This window comes from Adiantum capillus-veneris, chromosome 5 (assembly GCF_014529385.1).
Source record: "Adiantum capillus-veneris isolate H3 chromosome 5, ASM1452938v2, whole genome shotgun sequence".
Classification (NCBI taxonomy): Eukaryota; Viridiplantae; Streptophyta; class Polypodiopsida; order Polypodiales; family Pteridaceae; genus Adiantum; species Adiantum capillus-veneris.
The window spans coordinates 87427626-87449064 of NC_140935.1; the positions used below are offsets into that span (position 1 = coordinate 87427626).

Sequence of the window (21439 nt, forward strand, 5' to 3'; positions counted from 1 at the left end):
CCCAAAGCGGAATGGATACTCTGCTCTGCAACAGAGACTGGAATCTGGCTGAATTCTGAGGCTGAAATCACTGATGCTGTCTGGCTAAAAACGTTGATGCTGACTGGCTGAAAACGCTGATGCTGACTGGCTGAAAACGCTGTTGATGACTGGCTGAAAACGCTGATGAGGCCTTGCTGAAAATGCTCGGGAAAGTCTTGCTAAGGAAGTCTTGCTGAGGAAGGAACGCTAGAGGGCCTGCTACAAGAATACCTGTGCTCTCTTCCATTCTCTTGCTTCTACTGAGTGACCACTGGGTTTCTTTTATATTTCCTTAGCAATTTGCCCTACTTACTTTTCCAACAGAAGTCACTTAATAATAAATAAGTGAAAAATGTGTATTTGGGGAAAAAGGGTTCTATGCTCTGTAAAATGCTCATGATGGGTACTGAGTGACATGATAATGATTATGTTGTGTGCAATCCGAGGATATGCAACTAATCTGAGTGCCTGGACATGCACGGCCTACACACAGGCTCACAAAGGTGCTAGAACACTTACTAGGTTGACTTGAACCCTAGGCCTGAGATAGCTTGTCCACATGCACATAGGGCTAGATGTGCACGTGACATGGTGTTTAACACTACGGCGCAGTGGATAAGGAGGTCCGCCCCCACTTTTACATATGGTCGAGAGTCTGTGGAGTATGCAGATACATACACTTATCTTGGGGCGGTTTTCAGTGGTCCAGTATTTTCCCTTAGGCGTGCAACAGATATGCGATTGACCAGAGCCTATGCAGCATTGGGGAGACTTGAGAGGATATGTGCACAGGTTTAGTTCCAGGAACCTCGGACAGAGCTTTGGCTCTTTGACACTTTGGTCACTTCGGCCATGCTGTACGGAGTGGAGATATGGGGCCCCTCAGTTGATCATCATAGCAGAGCTTGCAATACTGACGGATGGAGATGTATGGAGAGGCCCTTGGTGTCTATGATTTCTCGGATGATTAGGGCCAAGGCCTCAGTACCACATGACATTATTAGGGCAGAGCTTGCTGCTCCTCCATTGGTAGTGGAGGCACTCACTCGATCAGTTTCATTTATGCATAGCACTTGGGCTCTCCCTAGAGACAGATATGCTCGATTTGCACTAGAGTCTTCGGGACATCTGGCATTGCAGGGAGATAGATCATGTTGATATGTAGAGATGGTATCTTGGTTTTAGTTACATGGCTTTAGTATGGATTGGCTACCCCCATTTCAGTACTCTTTGATTACCAGGCTCATCAAACAAGACGATTCAATTGGATACGAAGAAGACATGGATACAGCCTACACATGAGTTGGGTACAAAGATGGCTTTCTATAGATTTCTATAGAGAGCATCTTCTCCAGCTCACGGAGAATGGTTATGTGATTAGACCAGGATACATGGATGCTCATCTATCCCACGGGATACGATCCACGGGATACGATGTGCTATTGGTCAGATACGCACATCCTCACATCAGCTAGAGATCGAGACATGCAAATTTAGAGGAGTACCCGATGAGTGGAGGATTTGTCAGGTGTGCCAGATAGGGCCCGAGACAGAGCTACATTACATATGTCACTGCCCAGTATACTATGAGATACGAGGCCGCTTTCACTGTCTATTCAAAGAGGGTTTTGGACCACTTTCTAGAGTCATGAGATACCGGGATCAGAGATGCCTCGGATTATACTTATTGGAAATTCGCAGACACAGATGAGGGGCCCTCTCGACATCGACGCAGATTGCGACAGAGGATCCATACCATACTAACGCGACATAGGAGCCGTCCCGAGAGAGAGCTTACCTTGGAGGACATTGAACCTCTATAGCCTTTGGATACGAATGTATATGTATATGATGCCTCTACTGTCAGAGAGCTCTATTGTATCAGCTCACCCCTTTGTATTCCCTTTGTGTCAGCTTTCACCCCACCCCTACCCACCTTTTTTTTTCCAGTTCTTTGTACTTTTTGTACCCAGACCTTGTATTAGAATCACCACATGTAACCTTTTGGTCTCATAGGTCATTTTGGCCTTTTGAAGACGTCAATACTACATTTCATTTCATTTCATTTTCATATCTCTCTCTCTCTCTCTCTCTCTCTCTCTCTCTCTCTCTCTCTCTCTCTCTCTCAATTGAATGTGGGGCTTGTATCACTTTTATTACATAAAGCCACATGGCATTACAAAACAAAGCCGAAGCCAAATATCAAGATACAAGTTACAACCATAGGTGAAGAAAACCCCTCAAGAGCTTCAAGGAGTACAAAACCGAGGAAAAAACCTTGTTACCATATATGTGGTAGTGATGTGTTTGAACATACTTAGGACCGCCGGGGCACTTTTTCCCTCACTAGGAGGTTTTTTCCCCAATGCATTGTATATATGCCCATTACTCTAGGGCTAACTTATCTATGTATTTGTGCACTAAGCAATACACTCTCTGTTGTGTGCCTTGAGCTTCTTCATCTTCTCCAAACTGTGCATGCATCCCTACAATCCTAATTTCAACAATTAATATTGGAGTAGGTTGTGTCCTCCCGGGCATAGTCGCCAACACCCCGCTGCTCACTTTCTTCAAAGTGGGTGAGCTTTGGTGAGCGTTAGTAGGCCGAGTAATACTTCGGGCTCATTTCGGCCTTCATTTCCACTGGCAATTTCTTCCTTTTGTGTAGAATTTCTTTCAGTGAAATTTTTAGTAGAAGAAAAGGTCCATTACATTCCTCACGGGTTGTGCTATATAGCACGTGTTAGTGCAGTCACTCGCCATGGCTGACAACAACACAAATGTTTTCAAGATGTTTGCTGTTGAGGACAAATTGGATGGGGCTAAGTATACAATGTGGGCTTACATGATGACACACGTTCTTGTGTCAAAGGGTGTTTGGAATGTTGTGCAAGCTCTGTTGAGGATGTTGTAGGTTCTAGCAAATCTGTTGTTAGAGTTGTTTTGCCTACAGTTGAGCAATCTCCTTTGGATGTTAGAGATACGTAGGCTCATGTATTGATTGCATTATCTGTGAAGCGTACTATTACTCCTCACATTCGCTTAGCAAAATCAACAAAACAGGTCTTTGAGAATTGTGAGGGTTCTTTTTATTGTCACCGTTCCCATTAGAATTTTTGTCCTCGTCTTTAGAGGAGTCATGAGAGGAAGAGGTATTATTACTAAGTAAGTTGGATAGGGAAAGAGCTTTGATTGAGAGATAGGTGGAAAGAGAATGGGAATATAGAGGGAGAAGAGAGAAATTCGAAGCTTTCCAGATCAGTATGGGATAAAAGCAAGGTTGCATCCATTTGTGGACCTAACCCCCTGCTCTCATACCATACATAGGCTACATACTGTTAGTTTCCTACCAATCGGTTTGTCTTACACGAACCTTTTTTTCTTAATAATAAAAAGGGTGTGGTAGTGGAGCCATACTTTACGCTTTCAAGTTCTTTCTTATGGTTTAATAGCACGATTGTAGCCTCACTTGAAATAACTTTTTCATGTAACTAGGGGCTGATCATAGGGAGTGAGGAATGTTTTGTGCATGTGCCCGGCTATGCGAGGTAGTTTCTCATTTTTGGCCTATTTCAGCCATTCTTTCGCACCACTTGTCATTTAGTTGGTGGCCCTAGTCCTAGGGCATTATTTCCAAGAATAGTGTACCATTTTCCACCCACGAGGGGTCAATTCTCATTTTGTCCAATTTTTACCCCCTATTTTAGGCTTGTGGTGGCAGTGTACCTATATAGGGAGGGGTGCCCACCCATATTAGTTAATGAAACTGCCCATAGGGCTACAACCACCTCTACAAAAGAGGGTTACAACACTCATGAGGGGGAGACTCTCCCAATGAAAAAACAACATATGTACAATGAGGCTAAATCAAGAGATGGAAGGAGGGAAGAGCCACACATGTGGACGGTAGTGCCATCTGAGCACACCCTGGACCATGGCGAAAAAAGGCCCGGGCGCCAGAGTCCAAGGAAAGCCTCTCTGCGCTCTCGCATGCGGTCGGAACTGCCCTGGAGTCTCTCGAACTGTCCTCTGAGAGTATGGATCAGCTCAAGCCAAAGATCTTGAACAGTCTCTACTGGTGGTACTGGGCGAACCTCGAGAATGCGGAAGCAGCGGGCTCGCCAGATCAACCAGAGTGTGAGGCCGCAGATGAGCTCCCAACACTCCTCTCTCTCACTGCACCACTCCTGTGAGTAAGCTCTGTAGCAGGCTGGAGTGTAGGTCGCCCCCCCCTGCATCAGTATCATCCTGCTTGTGGAGGATAGCTCAAACTGAAGTGCCGGGCTCGTGAGAGTGGACCAAGCAACTGCCCCCTAAGTGTACTGCCGAGTTGTGGATGTTGGGTTAAAGGCCTAAATAGCCCCTTTTTGTACATTTTTATACTTTGTCCAGGTTCATATTGAACCTGGACACATTTTTTAAAGATCACTTATAATAAAAGTGGGAAAACCCAAAACTCACTTATTGAGTTTTCCCCAAAAACGTGAGCCCTCTCTCTCTCCCTCTTCGTTCTGCTAGCGCTTCCCTTCTGCAGCACAGTGCTTCCGCTTCAAGCCTCAAGGCCTGCACATCTTCGCGTGCTCTATCACTTGCACACACCGCCGCGCGCTCAACAACTGGTATCAGAGCTAGATTAGGGTTTCAGAAGCTTTGCGCAGGTGGCTGGACAGCAGGCGAAAGGCTTCTCTCGCGTCAAATTTCCGCTTTCATCGCGAAGCCCCTTGCTTCCGGTGTCACCTAGGGTGATTAGGGTTTCCAAAACAGCCTAAAACAGGTTGAAATTCGGTCAAAACAGGTAAAAACCAGAAAATTACAGGTCAAAACAGCAAAACGCAGGTGTTCTAAATCGATTCCCGTGAATGCCCCTTGCTTTTCCCACTCAAAACAGGTCCATTTGATGCAAATTGATGCGCCAAAACAGTTAATTTGCAGAAAATTCAAAATTGGACTGTTTCTATGTACACAAATTGAGGTTTATGTATGCCTTTTGTGGGTTTATGCAAGTACGCATTGGGGATACTTGTTAATTGCTGAAATTTTCAGCACATTGTATGCAACGTGCAGTACATTGTGATCACTGAAAATTTTCAGATTTTGTGTAGACACTTTCTGCTGCATTTTTATCCGTGCAAATGGCCTCTATTTCCTCGTCGTCTGATGCCAAGAGCTTGATGGAAATCAAGCGATTTGACGGTATAGGTTTCGACCTATGGCAAGACAGGATGCAGGGGATTTTGTTCCTCAAGGATTGTGAGGATGCCCTTTTGGCTATAAAGCCTGAGGATATGCCGGATGAGGATTGGGCCAAGCTCAACAAGAGGGCAAAGGCCTATATCAAAATGGCTGTGACCGATGACATTTTGGTGGACATAAAGGGCTTGGACACTGTACATGCAATTTGGCATAAGTTGAAGGCCACTTATGAGAATGCCACCCCTGTGTATCAGGTGCATTTGATGCGCAAACTGGTGAACATTATGCTTGACGAAGCCAAGTCGGCTTCTGAGCACTTAAGTGCTTTCACCAGTGTTATGAGTCAGCTACAGGATACTGGGCTTCAACCTTTTGATGACAAGTTGAAAGCCATATTTTTGTTGATGACTTTGCCAGACTCTTGGGAAACGCACGTGGTTTCTTTGAGTAATAGCCCCAACCTCACATATGATGGAGTGCGAGGCTCCATCTTAAATGAGGAAATTAGACGCAAGTCTAGTGGTGGGGAAGGTGGCAGTTCTGCTTACAATGCGAGAGGCAGAAGTCAGAAGCAAAATACAGGTACCAAGACTCAAAACAGGAGCAAAAGCAAGTCTAGGGATAAAGGACGTGACTTGTTACCAGTGTGGCAGAAAAGGCCATAAGAAGCCAGATTGCAGGTATTTCAAGAAAGAGCAGGAAAGAAAGAAGGAATCACAGGAGAAGAAGAAGACAGAGGATAAGAAAGGGGAAAAATCAGCAGGTACCTCCTCCAAGGATTCGGAGATTGTCAATGTTTCCTCTAGTGTGGTTATCACAGAGTTATCCGACACTGAGGAGATCTTGGTTGCAGCTTCATGCTCCTCAAATTTTGTTGTAGCAAATGCAGAAGACATGCTTATCTCACGTAGAGATGTCATTGATGCATTGCTAAGTGCAAATGATGGCCTTACACAGTCTTGGATAGTAGACTCGAGTGCCTCATTTCATGTGACTGCATCTGTGGAGTGTTTTGCTTCTTATCATGTAGGCAAGTATGGCAAGGTTTACCTTGGGAATAACCATGCTTGTGACATTGACGGAATGGGCACTGTGTGCTTGGCATTAAACAATGGCCAAGAGTTTATGCTTAAAGATGTAAGGTATGTACCAGGCATCAAGAAGAGTCTATTGTCTGTTGGCCAGATGGATGCACAGGGTTATACAATCATTTTTGCTGGGGGTTCATGGAAGTTGCTTAAGGGATCAATGCTCATTGTCAAGGGATGCAAGAGTGGTACATTGTACTATTTACATGGCAAAGCTTTGCCTGGCAAGTTTCTTGCAGTGGCCAAAGTTGCTTCTCATTTGGAGTTGTGGCACAAAAGACTTGGCCATATGAGCCACAAGGGACTTGATGTGCTCTCCTCTTTGAAGAGGGTTGATGTAAAGGGCACCAAGTTAGATTTTTGTAATGACTGTTTGTATGGTAAACAAAAGAAGTCTTCTTATTATTCTGGTGTCTCGTGCAAAGCTAACGCTCTTGATTTAATTCACTCCGATGTATGTTCAATGCCTGTTAAGTCTTTTGGTGGTGCATTATACTTTGTTACATTCATTGATGATTGCACTAGGAAAGGCTGGGCATATTTGCTAAAGAATAAGAGTGAGACATTTAATGCATTTAAGAGGTTTCATGCTTTTGTGAGCACGCAAAAGGGTAGTAAGCTTAAATGTCTGAGATCTGACAATGGGGGGGGAGTACACGTCTGCTGAATTTCAGCGTTATTGCGAAGAATATGGGATTAAAAGGGAGTTGACAGTCCCTTATAATCCATCTTCTAATGGTGTGGCTGAGAGGTATAACCGTACTTTATGTGAGAGAGTGCGTTGCATGTTGTCCATAGCTAATCTCCCTCATGGGTTTTGGGGAGAGGCTTTGAAAAGTGCAGTTCATGTATGCAATCGCTCTCCTAACAGTACGCTGAAAAATGACATTCCAAAGGAGGTTTGGTCTGGCAAACCTGCCTCTTATGATCATTTGAGAGTGTTTGGCTGCGAGGCTTTTGTCCATGTTCGTAATGACTTGAGGACAAAGCTAGATGCCAAGTCCATCCAAGGACTCTTCCTAGGTTATGGGGAAGAGGGTGAAATGGGCTACAGGATATGTTTGCCTCAGTTTAAGAGGGTTGTACGCAGCCGAGATGTAGTGTTCAATGAGGCTAAATTGCTGAAAAATGCTACATCTTATGAAATTGATAAGAAATCGGTCAAATTTCAGCCTCTCTTGCCACCTATTGATGTTGAAAAAGAGCCTCAGGATGCATTACCGCAAGCTGAAATTGATAATCAGCCGGTTAACCTTGAGCCAGAAGAGGTAGGACATGATTTAGATGCTCCAAATGAGGATGGACAGCCACCTGTCATGGCTGAAAATGATTTTCAGCAGCATGAGCATGCTGAAAATGAGTTGCCTCCTGATGTAGAACCTGTGCCTGAGAATGTAGATCATTGGGTACGCAGGTCTACTCGTGTCAGAAGGTTGATACAGCGCTTTGAGCCCTCTTTGCATCATGTTATGTTGACAGATGAGGGAGAGCCTCTTACGTATAAAGAGGCAAAGACATGTGAGTCAAGCAGTAAGTGGGAGCTTGCAATGCAAGAGGAAATGAAATCCTTGTATGCAAATGATACTTGGGATCTTGTGCCATTGCCTAAAGGAAGAAAGGCTCTTCTTAACAAATGGGTTTACAAGGTCAAATGTGTTGATGGAAAGCCCAAGTATAAAGCAAGGTTAGTTGCCAAAGGGTATGCACAGAAAGAGGGGATTGACTTTCAAGAGATCTTTTCTCCTGTTGTAAAGCTTACGACATTGCGTGTCCTTTTTGCTCTCGCTGCAGTGCTTGACTTAGAATTGAATCAAATGGATGTAAAAACAACTTTTCTTCATGGTGACATTGATGAAGATATCTACATGAAGCAACCTGAGGGTTTTGTAGTTCCTGATAGAAAGGAACTTGTATGCACACTAAGAAGGGCACTGTATGGTTTGAGGCAGTCATCATGTCAGTGGTACAAAAAGTTTGATACTTTTATGCTGTCTAAAGGCTTTAAACGTAGCCATTCAGACCATTGTTTGTATACAAAGAAGGATAATGATGGAAGTCCTATAATCCTTGTGCTATATGTAGATGATATGTTGATTGCTGGGAAGCATAAGTCTACCATTGATGCTCTTAAACGTCAGTTGAATTCAGCTTTTGCAATGAAGGATTTAGGTGATGCTGAGCACATCTTGTGCATGAGAATCAAGAGAGATAGAAAGCTGAAATTGCTCTTCTTATCTCAAGAAAAGTACATTGCTAAAGTACTTGATAGGTTTAACATGGCTGAAGCTAAGTCACTTGGAGTACCTTTACCTCCATACACAAAACTTAGCAAAGCCGATTGCCCAAAGGATGACGTGGCAGTGAATGCTATGAAGGGAATCCCTTATGCATCAGCTTGTGGTTCTCTTATGTATGCTATGGTTGCCACTCGTCCTGACATTGCCCATGCGGTGGGAGTTGTTAGTAGATACATGTCCAATCCCGGCAAAGCACAATGGGAAGCTGTGAAATGCATTCTAAGATACTTGTCAGGTACACAATCTAAGTGTATATGCTATGGCAAAAGTGACCTGAAGTTGCAGGGCTATTGTGATGCAGATATGGCAGGTGACTTGGATACCAAGAAGTCCACTAGTGGCTATGTGTTTGCTATTGCTGGTGGTGCTGTCTCTTGGTGTTCACGACTGCAGAAAATTGTGGTATTGAGTACTACTGAGGCTGAATATATTTCAGCCAATGAGGCTTCTAAAGAGGCCATATGGTTGGGCAGACTTGTCAAAGAGCTTGGTATGCCTGCTAGTACTCCTGTCTTGGGATGTGATAGCCAAAGTGCTGTCTATTTGGCCAAGAATGCCATGTTTCATGCATGGACAAAGCACATTGATGTGCGATACCACTTCATACGACAGGTATTGGAGGATGGTCTAGTCACCTTGACTAAGATTCACACACAGGATAACCCTGCAGATGTTCTCACCAAGAGTCTTGCTAAAGCTCAACATGAGCATTGCATACAGCTGGTGGGAGTTGGTTAACTTAAAGGCGTCATTTATGCCTTTAAGTGGGAGGTTGTTGGGTTAAAGGCCTAAATAACCCCTTTTTGTACATTTTTATACTTTGTCCAGGTTCATATTGAACCTGGACACATTTTTTAAAGGTCACTTATAATAAAAGTGGGAAAACCCAAAACTCACTTATTGAGTTTTCCCCAAAAACGTGAGCCCTCTCTCTCTCCCTCTTCGTTTTGCTAGCGCTTCCCTTCTACAGCACAGTGCTTCCGCTTCAAGCCTCAAGGCCTGCACATCTTCGCGTGCTCTATCACTTGCACAAACCGCCACGCGCTCAACAGTGGAAAGAGCTGGCATCAGCCGAAGAATACGAAGCCAAACCTGCTGTGCCAAAGGATAATCCCAAAGACAGTGACGCTGACTCTCCACAAGATGGTCACAAGCTGCGCATGATGCTGAGAGACCACTATGTACGAGCCAACTCCCAACCGCTGTAGCTTGATGTGCAACCAGCCATTGGAACAAAGTGACTCGTCTCAGCTGTCTGGAGTCCTACAACCTCTCCCAGAAAGCTGACAAGAACTCGGCTGTGAGACCCTCTTCTTGCCAATGAGGTGCTGCAGCAGGACGAGTCTCTCTCCGTGTTGCCAGTATGTGACGTCCCAGTCGAACAATGTACTGAAAGAAAGGGACACTTGGATGATCTGCTGAATCCCTCCAAAACCACTCTCCAGGATCCCACTGCACTCGTGCCAATGGACAACTCTCCCAAGCCCACAGTCTCCAGTGGCTAGTCTCTAGAGCTGCTGGGTTTGGATCTATGACACAGGTCCTCCCACAGATGCCCACAACTTGGATCCTCTGAAAACAGCACTCTGCCACTTGTGGGGCCTCTACTGAAACTCGGTGTAACCGACCCTCACCCTGTAGCTCGAAAAAGAGAGGGTATAGTCTCTGAGCAAGCCCGAACTGCGATGAGAACCTCAAGTCGCGTGAAGGTCCCCATCCATCTGGGCGCTGCTGACTCGAGAAGAGCGAGCCACTCAACTGGTACCAAGGTAGGATCAAAACGTACGTACCGATCGTTCCGCACCGTACGGACGTACTGTTCGATCCGTATGGTACAGATCGATCCGTACAAGGCACTTTTTAAAAATCTTCTTTTCAGAAGATAAGCATGGCTGAGGGTTTTTGATGCATTTTTGCTACCTATGGGCGACCAAATCAGTTCTCATTTGAGCTTTAATATGCCTGTTTAATCATCAATGGCGTCTAAACTTTGAAGTCTCTTGCAGTAGTTACACAGTATGTGGTTGTCTTGTAAAACATGTCTTTAAACGTCTCTAACAGTTGTTGCCCTAAGAAGAGTACGTATTTTTACGTACATAAAAATTTCTTGTATGGGACAACATACAGTATGTACATATATGCCACATACAGTACGTTTGGTACCACCTTGGCTGGTACTGCCTCTGAGATGTCCTGACACATGCTCTGCACCCCTCTCATGCCCTGTAGCTGGATGCCCTGCAACTCCTCTGACAAGCTTGAGAACTGTAACCAGTCACCTAAAGTGCGTGTTGGACCCTCTGCCATGGGACCCCAGGAAACATGAGGCCTACTACCAACCAAGTGGCCTCTTTGAGTGCTAACCATGGGGTTCCAAACAAGGGGCTGTCTCAGGCGCTCCTCCGTGGAAGTAGGCTAACGCTGCTCCAGGTCTCTCCGCAGCTGCTCCCAAGATCAGAGCAGACTCACAGCGAATTGGTCCTCCAGTCTCCTGTTCAAGCCAACTCTACGCATCTCTGTGAAAATCCATCTGGTCGAAGGTCGCCAGGGGCCTCTGGCTGAGGCACTCTAGCACTAGCCGCTGAAGTAAGAACTCCCTCCAGGGCTCCTCTCCTGGAAGAAGTTTTCTGACGATAAACTTCCCTAAAAGGGCTCTGCTCTGCTGTGCTGGGTCTATGATCCCCAACCCTCCCTGAGAACAAGGGAGAATGATGACCTGCCATGCCACTTTGGCCTGGGCTATCTGAGTGTCACGCCCTGACCAAAGGAAGTTCTTGATCAGCCTCTCAACCTGACTGATGCAAGAACTCGAAAAGATCCAACAAGAAGCGATGTACCACATAGTAGCCAACAAAACCTGGTTGGCCACTACGACTCTGCCTGCCAGAGAAAGTCGTGTGGAGCCCAATGCAACAACTTCCTCCTGATGGACAGGAGGAGGGGAGCAATCTGCTGCTTGGGAGACAGGTCCAAGCCAACCTGACAGCCCAAGTATCGAGCTGCAGTCCCTGGGGGAATCCATCTGAAACCCGCACCTGGCATCCAATCCGGCATAGGAGCACTACCAACCGAGAAAGCCATTGTCTTTCTCCAGTTGATGAATGCGCCTGAAGGTCTCAAGAGCCTGCTCACACCTGTGAAGGTTGGCCTCCTGGCCATCCAAGTATAAGGCTGAGTCATCTGCAAACTCAGCATCCAGTAGCTCATCTCCCCGAATAGGGAGCGCTAAGCCACGTAAACCAACCTGCTGTGAAACCAAAAACCTGCTCATCGCCTCAGCATAGAACATGAAGAGGAAGGGGGCAAGCGGGCGGCCTTGTCTGACCGATTGTGTGAGCATGAAACAATCACCTCTACCTCCTGACAAAAGTACCTGACTGTGTGCCATCTGAGAAGCCCATCCTGCATAGAGCGCCCTTCAAAAAGTCCCAGTCAACTCTATCGTAGGCCTTCTCAAAATTGAGAAGAAGAATCACCAGATCCTCACCACGGAGCCGCGTGAGGGCAGAAGCCTCCCAAAAAGTAAAGATGTTGTCAAGGATACTACGCTCCTTGACAAAACCTGTCTGTGTCCCATGTATAATGCTCTCAAGAAGTGGTTGAATCCTCAAACTCAGAGCGTTGGCAAGAGTTTTGTAGGATGAGTTGAGGATGGTGATGGGTCGCCAGTGTGGAATCTCATCCAAGGAGCCACCCTCCTTGGGAATGAGGTAGGTCAAGCCCCTCTGTCAAGCATCTCTCCTGTATGCAGGATGTGCTGAAAAGCGCTGCAGAGATCTGAGCCAAGCAAGTCCCAGTACTCCAAGAAAAAGCTGGGAGTCAAACCATCCTCACCTAGACAACTACCACGGGGTAGTGCTCTAAGAGCCACGTGTAGCTCCTCTAGATGAAGAGGCAGCTCAAGCCTCTGGCGCATCTCCTCAGTCACAAGACAAGGCATCTGTGCCCACACTTGCTCTCTGCATGCATCCTGACGCTTTGACTGAGGCTCTACAGACAATAGATCATGGTAAAAGTCAATAGCAATTGCATGCATGTTCTCTGGCTTTGAAGCAACTGACCCATTGGGCCTCCTCAATTGACTGACCTTGGCATGCGTATGTCGGGGCCCCACTGCCTCAAAGAAAGCGCCACTCTGTCTCCCACCTGGGTCCACTGAGATGCGTGTCGATGGAAAGTAAACTCATGGCGCCTCTCCTCTGTGCTGACAAGCTCTTGGCAAGCCTGCTGTAACTTCTCCTCCAACCAAGGATTGTTTGGATGCTGCTCTTGCATCCTCTGCAAGGAAGCAACGCCCCGCTGGAGACGCTACTTCTCCTCTCTCGCTGCAGCCAGGTGAGCCGAGGACTCCTGAAGAAAGAGTCGACTAAGCTGAGCAAGTCCTGAGGCCACTCTGTCAGTAGGAGAATCCTGCATGTCTAAGCTCTCTGTCCAAAGAGCCACAACTCGCTCTCTGAGCGCAGAGTCTAGCAAGACCCTCTCAGGGATGCGTAGCATCGTACTCCCCCCCCTCTGCCTATCTGTCACTGTGAGGATCACTAGTGCATGGTCCGAAAAGGAAGTCCCAGCGAGAATGCCAACTGTCTCACCCAAGTCACAAAAGTGGTCACTAGTGTAGAAGCGATTTATCCGAGATAGATTCACTCCGCCCACTCTGTGGTCCAAACGAGAGAAGGCCAGGCTGTCTGGGGGCCTCACAAAGCTAGAATGCTACCACACATCCGGAACCCGCAGTCATACAAAACCTCTCCCAAGATGCCAACTCAACTCCATGCACAGTAATATGGCTACCTCCAATCCTGTCAGAGGGGTCCTCCAACATGTTGAAGTCACCCCCAATGCACCATTGCTCTGCTTGCGGCAGAGATTGAACAGTTTGAGACCAAAACTCTCACGTGCACTCGCCACATTGGGCGCATAGATGTTCAGGAAACCCACAAGGCAACCCTGAACGTGCATAGTGATCCACTGAGCCCTGCCTAGCACAATAATCCCTTTGCCCACAATGGTCTGCTGCAAAGAATCTGTAATAGTCATACATACCCTGCCTTGGATGCCTCCAGGTCCAAATGCAGCTGACCAAAAAGTCTCATATTGTCCACGCAAAAGCTGACCACAGCGTCTGATGCGGCTCTCACACAGATGATGCTCTTGTAGCATAAGAATGTCAATCTCTCCTCCCACAAGGCATCGTTGAAGCTCTTGACGCAGTCAGCCCCTCTTACGTTGAAACTGGGGCCCACCTAATCCCTGCACGTTCCATGAGACTTGAGGGATCGCCGAGAAACCGTGTAAAGTCGTAGGCAAAGAAATCCCAACCACGACGAATGTTGAAGCTCGTCAAACCACCAGGAACTGTTGCAAAGGGGGACGTCTGCACCAGAAGAGGGGGTCGCAAGAAAGGTTGTCCCTCTCTCGCCAAACGACTCGTGGCAAAAGCGTTGCCAGGAGATCTCCTAGCAGCCAAGGAGGGCCTTGCCCCTTAGGGCGGCTGCGGGGCTGGAGCGGGAGAAGATGAGGGAGTAGGGGGGCGCGAGGGAGAAGGGGGAACGAGGAGGAGCGGCAGAGGGAGGAGGGCGAGATGGAAAGGTAGAGGGAGAAGGTGGAGGGGGGGGGGGGGTGGGGGGAGGGTTGGAGGAGGGGCTGTCGAGGGTGAGGCTAAGGTGGAGAGACCTCATCCTATCAAAGAGGGTCGAATCGGTTTCCCGTGGGAACCCACTGCTGCTGGGCAGGAGCCTGGGGACCACTCTGAGTGCCAAGCTGGCGCGATGGCCCCTGCTGACGTCGACCACGAACCTGTTGCCATCTCTCCTCTGCTTGAGTCCCAGGCTCAGAGGGTGGCTCTGCCTGCGTACTCTGACTCTGTCTGTTGGCTAGCCCTTGAGGGCTGGGGCTGGGCCTGTGGTGTAGGTCGGGGTCTCCTCCGTGGACAGGCCTTCGCAAGATGGCCCATCTGTCGACAAATGAAACACTCATTCGGGAGGCCCGAATACTCCACGCTCTGTCGAAACCAACCCCCACTCACCCGATGAAGTAGGATGACCTCCGGGAGAGTGTGGGTGTCCCTAACTGGAACACGTACTGAGGGGATGCCGGCCGCCTTGGCAGCTACCAAGGCTGTCGTGCGAGGTGTCTCCAGGACAGTCCCAATCTCTGAGCCTATCCTGGACAAAAGTGGCAGGTACTCCCTCAAACCAGGAAAGCAGGCGGAGATGGGAAGGTCTGCCTCCTCTACCAGAACATCTGTAGTGGGCACGAACTGCTCGGATGGCCAAGGGGCTCATCGTAATGACCTTGGACGCTCGAAAGTCTCGAACTCTATCTGATAGTAGCCGCGTTCGAGGAATTGAACATCCAAGATCTTGCCCACCTCTGCGAGAAGGCGGGCCTGGAGAAGATCACACTGCTCTCCTTTGTTGGGTCTCGTGCCGAGAATCTTGCAGATGACGGAAGTCGCCTGAAGGCGTTCCACCTCTGCGGCTAGGCTCGCTTGCTCTCTCGGTGAGAGAGCAAGTCAAATGGTGGGCTCAGCGGGTCGGGCGAGGGGACTTCCTGAGGGTCCCTTTGAGGTGGAGCATGAGCCTCCATTAGTGTCTACTGCCGTGGAAAAGGGCGAAAAGACGATGACGAGAGGTGCCGAGAACGTAGAGAGTACTGACGATTTCAGCCAAGCAAGACGGGGAGGGGGGTGGGGGTAGCGATGCAGAGGGACCGGGAATGCGAAGCAGGAGCGAGCGGGCTGAAGCGCGGCGGGTGGGCGGGCGGGCTGTGTCGGGTTCGCAGGGCGCTGACACTGCTGCGCGCTGGGGCAGAACGCAGGCAGCGGGCAGGCAGGGCAGGGCAGGACAGGGCAGGGCGCTGGGGGGAGAGCGATGGCGAGAGGGGGGGGGGGGGGAGCAGAGTGTGCACGAGGGGGATGAGCAGGGGCAGCAGTGAGCGCCCTCACAGCCTCAGAGCCAGCATTTTGGGTCTACTCTTTCCAGTGTTCTCTCTCTCCCCTCTCTCTCTAGCATGGGTTTTCTCTGATCGCCCTCAACTCTGCGTTCATGTGTTTTTGCAGGTTACCTCTCCTTCTATGCCTTCTCCTACCCTAGATGACTCTTCACTTGGGCGTCATTGCAGATCTAGAAGATCACCACGACGGGGTTTCTCTCGGATGTTCCATACGTAGAGGTTGCTGTTGGCCGCCACTGGAGACGAGAGGTTGTGCTCTTTTTCCGCTGTTTTCAGCCATATCTGTCCATCTACTGCTGTCACTTCCGACATGGTATTAGAGCTCCAATGCTAAATCCGACTTTGCAGCGTTTTTGTGGCATTTTCCGGTGCTTTTCTGGAGTTTTTAGAGAGAATTTAGCTGCTGTTCTTTCAGATTCAGATCTAGAATTATCACATCCGATGCGAGTTTTCGAGAGTCGCACATTGCGAAAATAGAAGTACATGTAGAGGCATTGGAGAAGGAGAAGTGCCAAATGTTGATGACTCATGATATCCACCTAGTCAAGGGGGCAGTGGTCTCCTTAAAGGAGCCAACCCAAATGGGAGGAAGGGGAAGTACATGAAGTTGACAAGGTGGCCATCAAGGAAGAAATCACAAAGGAGATGTCCAAAGGAGTGGAGGTGCAAATGTAAGCCAAGGAAGAAAGGTGGGTAGCGTTGGTACATATAATAGTAAGAATCTCTGCAAAGAGGTTCAAAAGGAGACTCAACAGGGTAAGCACCAACTCATCCTAAGGACGAGAAAATGAGGCAAGGTGCCTCAACTTGCAGGTGACGGACATTGTAGAGACGCCCACCTCTACTCCCGAAGAGGATGCTACAACACTCTGTACCCAACTTGGAAACAACTTGACCATGTCATTGTCAAGGCTGTCAACTAGGGACTTGTGGCCTAGCATACATCATGATGATTAAGAGGACCTCTCCCCCTCTCCCATTGTGCTCTCTGATATTCATAAACATATAGCATCAACAAGGTTGGCCAATGGCCCTTCCAGTCAGTCCAGGCACCTACAACTTAAAGCAGAGGGATGATGCTAGTATGTCTGCATGGAAAACTATGGTGGATGTATAGTGCATAATTAGTCTGGTTTGGATTCTGGGCACGTGGAATTGTGTTGTGCATTTCAAAATAAAATGCTGCTAAGGATCAAGGTGGAAAGGTACATAGTGTACGACATGTTTTAGGTACATACGGAACGTACTATCGTACCGAACCACCTTTCAGATATGTAATATGTATGTACCATTTGTAAAACAACCCATATTTTAGTGCAAAACCCAGAGTGTACTAGCGTTATGGTACTACTGTGCTGGACCCTGCAAATACTTGCATTGCCATAAGCGTGTGCCGGAACCTTGTTGGGAAGCGGTCGTGATTACGCTCAACACATTAGTGTGGAGCTGCCAGTTGGGGTTGGTCTTGTGCGGCATGATGATTCCTGCGAAGAGTGCAAACACATGAGGAATACGCAAAGAAGGGGGTCGCAAAGTGTACACGCAACGTAGGAAGAAAGAGTACCACACAAAAGGCCAAAAACGGTTCGCGTTATGTGTCCACCCTTGAACGCTGAAATTTCGCCTAAATTGAAGCCCTTGACTGTACTGAACTGTACATACGTATGCACGGATGCAACCTTGCTAAGCATTTTACTCATACTATGGTGTTAACTTCTTTTTCTTCACGTCAGCAAGGTAGTAAACTGTGTAGGTTTCATATGTGTTTCAATTAATTGGTCTTAACCTGGGAGTTCGGTTTTTTAAATCAAGCGGTGATCGGACTGGCATTCTGGCCCATTTGAAATTCAAATGTGAAGGGACTCGTCAATGTCTGCAGGATAGCACTAGCTACCAAATGGCACTCATTCTGGAGCTGGAGGCTCGTTTGAGAGCAAAAAATGACTTGCTTGCGTCGTCTTTTGTTATGGACCAATCAGGTATGAAGCAGTGGGCTATAAAATAACAGGATTTCTCTACTTCGTTTCTTATTTCAGGTCGTGTTTTGTGGAAGATGCTTTATCATGTTTACATGTGTACTTGCTGTGGCAGATAGCTTGGGAATAAACCCACCAAAAAACTTGCATCTTTCAGAAAGGTTATTGGATGTCCTTTCTTCATTGGTGGTGGTACTGGGTTTTTGCTTAAAGTTGATTCGGTTCATCCTTTCCAATTTTTTCTAGAATCAAGGCTGCTATTGAAGAAATTGAGCTAGAAGAGGCTGCCTTGGTTGAGGACCTTTATTCTGCAGACAGGAAATTTGCTGAGTATTATAATGTATATGTTTCAGTATTCCAGTCATGTTGCACCTTCTTGTGCACCTTTCATGCATACTTATCCACAATCTGATTTGTGAGACGGCATGTTCTTTCTTACAGGTGCTTGAGCAAATACTGGGAGTATTGCTAAGAATTGTAAAGGATTTTAAGCTGCAGCATCAACATCAATATGTAAGGTTTTGCCTCGTTTACAGCTTTTGAAGAGATGTCCTATCCAAGGCTAATCTATACTTGTAATGTTTTCTTAGGATGGGCTTCGAAAGTCCTGGCTGTGTAAGCGATGTCAAACAATGAATGCGAAGTTGAGGTATGTGATCTCAAACATCCTGATTTATTCATCCTCCTATTTGGTGGCTTCAATATGTTTGTGCAATTAACAGGGTGCTGGAGCATCTCCTTCTTAGAGATACATATACACAAGAGTCCATTCCTGCATTGCATATGATCAGGTGCCAAGACATGGAATGCTAAAAGCTTGGATGCAGTTTTCTTTTGTTTGATTTTTTGGTGTAATTTTATCCTACCTTATGACTCTTCCAGGGAACATTTGCTGGAGGCTAAAGAGGAAGCAACTGCAGCATACAATAGAGCTGTATGGTTTTGGATCACCACACCTGAAGGCTGAGATGCATATTTTGTGTCATTGAGAACAAGTTTCTTGACTACTTACATTTTTCTGGGTACATAGGTTACACGATTACGTGAATACCAAGGAGTTGATCCACATTTTGATGCCATTGCAAGGCGTTATCATGACCTTGTTCAAGTAAGTATTGTGTAAACAACAAAGCCTGCAAAGCCTGCCCAAATAGAAGGCTGTATGTCTTTAAGTTTCAAGCAAGTGAAGTTTAGCATCTGCTAGCATAGGTTTCTCTATGTCAGCAGTGAAAATGTAACTCAGCACTTTGCCATCTCTTCAGGACTGCAGAACTGCATCAAAGATGCATTCTTTTGTGGGAAAGTGTAAATTAGTTTTTGCTCATAACAGTTCTCTACTTGCCACACTGCTCTCTTGGGTGCTGTTTGGAACTTGGAGCATATATAGGCCTACTGCTATACCCACTGTTGGGCACTGATGACGTTCTTGCGGATGTCCCCATTTCTGGGCAATACCATGTATGCTGAAGCGTATGCTTCTTTTGTTTTGTAGACGACTACCATGGGTCTATCACTTGCTCTTTCCTTTATGGGTAGATTTATTAGGTCTATGTGAATGTAAGGGCACATTTGCATCAGAAAATTTGCAAGCAAGAGCAAAACAAGGGTATGAGAGCAAGAAGTACAGTAGTCTGTATTCTTAGTTTTAAAACCTTTTGAACTTGTGCATGTCGGCGAGTATATTAGGGGCTTGAACTCCGTTGAAACCATCCTACTTTTTCAACTTTTATGATTGCTGCAGTGAGCACTGGATTAATAGTAGAAATAAACATTGTGTGTGATTCTAGTATAGCTCTTTCTGTTCTGCCTGTGGAACCGCAGGGATTTTAATTGGCATGTGATTTTGGCAGAAACTTGAAGGTATCAAGTGGACAATACGGCAAGTGGAGATGGACCTAAACAATCCAGAGGAACACCTTGCTATGTAGCTGCAATGCCTGATAAATAGGGAAGAGTCTATAGGTGAGTTAAAAAAAAATATATGTATTTGTAGTCAAGCTATTAGCTTAAGCCTGTGTTGGAAACCTGGCTGCAGCCATTGGCTATGTACATCTGCAGTATGTTCGTGATTATGGATCGAATACAGGATGTAGCTTTATGGCCATTTTTTGGAACAGGAGTACTCTGAGTGGCAAGAGAATTCCATGTAATTAAAATCACGATGGTAGCGAGAATATCGTGTAATGTGTTTGAAAGCCCTTAAGGGTTTTTTTGTTTGTTTTTTTCTTTGAATATGCCTTGCATATTTCTTGATTAATGAAGTTTCTGTGCAACAAACTCCACCCTACTAGGGAGGTGAAGGTGGAGTTATGGGATAAAAGCAAGTTTGCATCCATTTGTGGGCCTAACCCCTTGTTCTCCTACCATGCATACCTTAAGAACATTTGTATTCCATCGATCGGTTTGTCTCACACAAGCCATTTTTAAAATTAAAAAAATGATGTGGCGGTAGACCCATACTTTACGCTATCAAGTTCTTTCTCATGATTTAATAGCATCATTGTAGCCTCACTTGAAATAACTTTTTGTAGTCAAAGACTTCTTGTTAGAGTTTGTAACCACTCGTCCCAGTAGTTGATCATAGTAGCCAATTTTCATTTCTTAATGGTTTGCTAACATTTATCCTTGGGGGCTCTGATATGATTCAAAGGCCATCTTCATTAAGTTGCCCTTCAGCACTGTATAGTCCCCTAGATTGAGACTCAGTTTGCAACCTATAGGGCAATCTTAAAAAGTTCAGTTTTCCACACACAAAAAGCTGGCTGTTAAGGTGTACCTGATGCTTTTGTTAATGCCACATGGGAATGAGTATGGATTGCAAGCAAAAATCTGTTATCCACTATCTATTGGAACTTGTTTCCATAAAATATAGGGGACCCACCAGTTCAATGAGATGTTAGCATATGAGGCACATGCTCATGTCAATGATAAATGTGAATGAGAAGGATTGAACATGTCTCCTATGTAATAACGTTGTGGAATTTTTCCATGCAATTAGTAGGCCCTTGCCTATTAGTGACAAAATGTTGGCAATTTTATGGCGGTCCATTTATTGCTTGAAGAATGTGCATTGAATTCCATGATGATTGTTGATCATGATTTCCTCTTGGCATACATTGCATGTGTGAATACCTTTCAAAGACAATTATTTGGACACTAATGCTCTTTTAAGCAATCAAGCTTCATCCTTTTTGTGTGTGGTTGCCAAATGTGTTGTTAAAATGAACGTGAATGGATAGGGTGAAAGTAGTTTGAGTGGGTGAAGTTGATGCCCAAGGAACTCAGCTTGAGGAAAGCAAGAATCAAGTGTTGTCTATTTGGCATCACGTATGAAGTGTCAAAAGGAAAATATTCTAATTACACAGGCAGCTTAGAATTAGTGCTTTAAAAAAGCTAGGTTTAGTGTTATCCCACCTACCAAAGTTTATAGACAAAAAGCTCTCTTAAAGTATCAGAGCACACTAAAGTTATAAGATGAACATAGTATTTGCTACTTAATCACCCTAACTGATAATAAAGAAAAGTTGGAGAGAGTGTCTTAAGGATATCCCAAGGCCAATGTTTTGGAGAAAGTAGTCAATTTGTCCTTCACCGCCCACTGTCGTGAACAACATCTTCATCCTTTAGGTTAATATGAAGTATTTGCAAGCCATTGTAATCCCATGCAAGAAGCTGTAGAAAAAGAAAAAGGTGGCTTAAGGCTACTTGTCTATGTGAGATATGGCCAACTCCTTCACATTTGCAAGAACAATCCATACCTTTCAGTTACGGGACGATACAAAGTAACATATATAATTTTTTGAAGGTTATTATGAGAACACAAAGCTTTAAAAAATAGTGCTACCTTCCAATGTCTTCAATTCTTAAACAACGCTTATATGGGGTCATAGCCTGCATAAGAGTCTTCATT

General features: G+C 46.1%; 1 protein-coding gene across 3 annotated transcripts in view; it reads left to right on the top strand.

Moving 5' to 3' along the window:
• Positions 1–19998, top strand: part of AUG4 (HAUS augmin-like complex subunit) — an 85318-nt gene extending 65320 nt beyond the window's left edge. For 2 of the 3 annotated variants that reach the window (XM_086512527.1, XM_086512529.1), the window contains 9 exons: positions 17433–17532; positions 17645–17690; positions 17776–17869; positions 17971–18042; positions 18120–18178; positions 18252–18320; positions 18412–18463; positions 18560–18637; positions 19380–19998. In XM_086512527.1, coding sequence (XP_086368653.1) covers positions 17433–17532; positions 17645–17690; positions 17776–17869; positions 17971–18042; positions 18120–18178; positions 18252–18320; positions 18412–18463; positions 18560–18637; positions 19380–19457 — 648 coding nt within the window. In that variant the 3' untranslated portion in view covers positions 19458–19998. The remainder of the gene's footprint in view (positions 1–17432; positions 17533–17644; positions 17691–17775; positions 17870–17970; positions 18043–18119; positions 18179–18251; positions 18321–18411; positions 18464–18559; positions 18638–19379) is intronic. The other variant, XM_086512528.1, reaches the window with a different exon arrangement.
• Positions 19999–21439: the final 1441 nt, after the last annotated feature.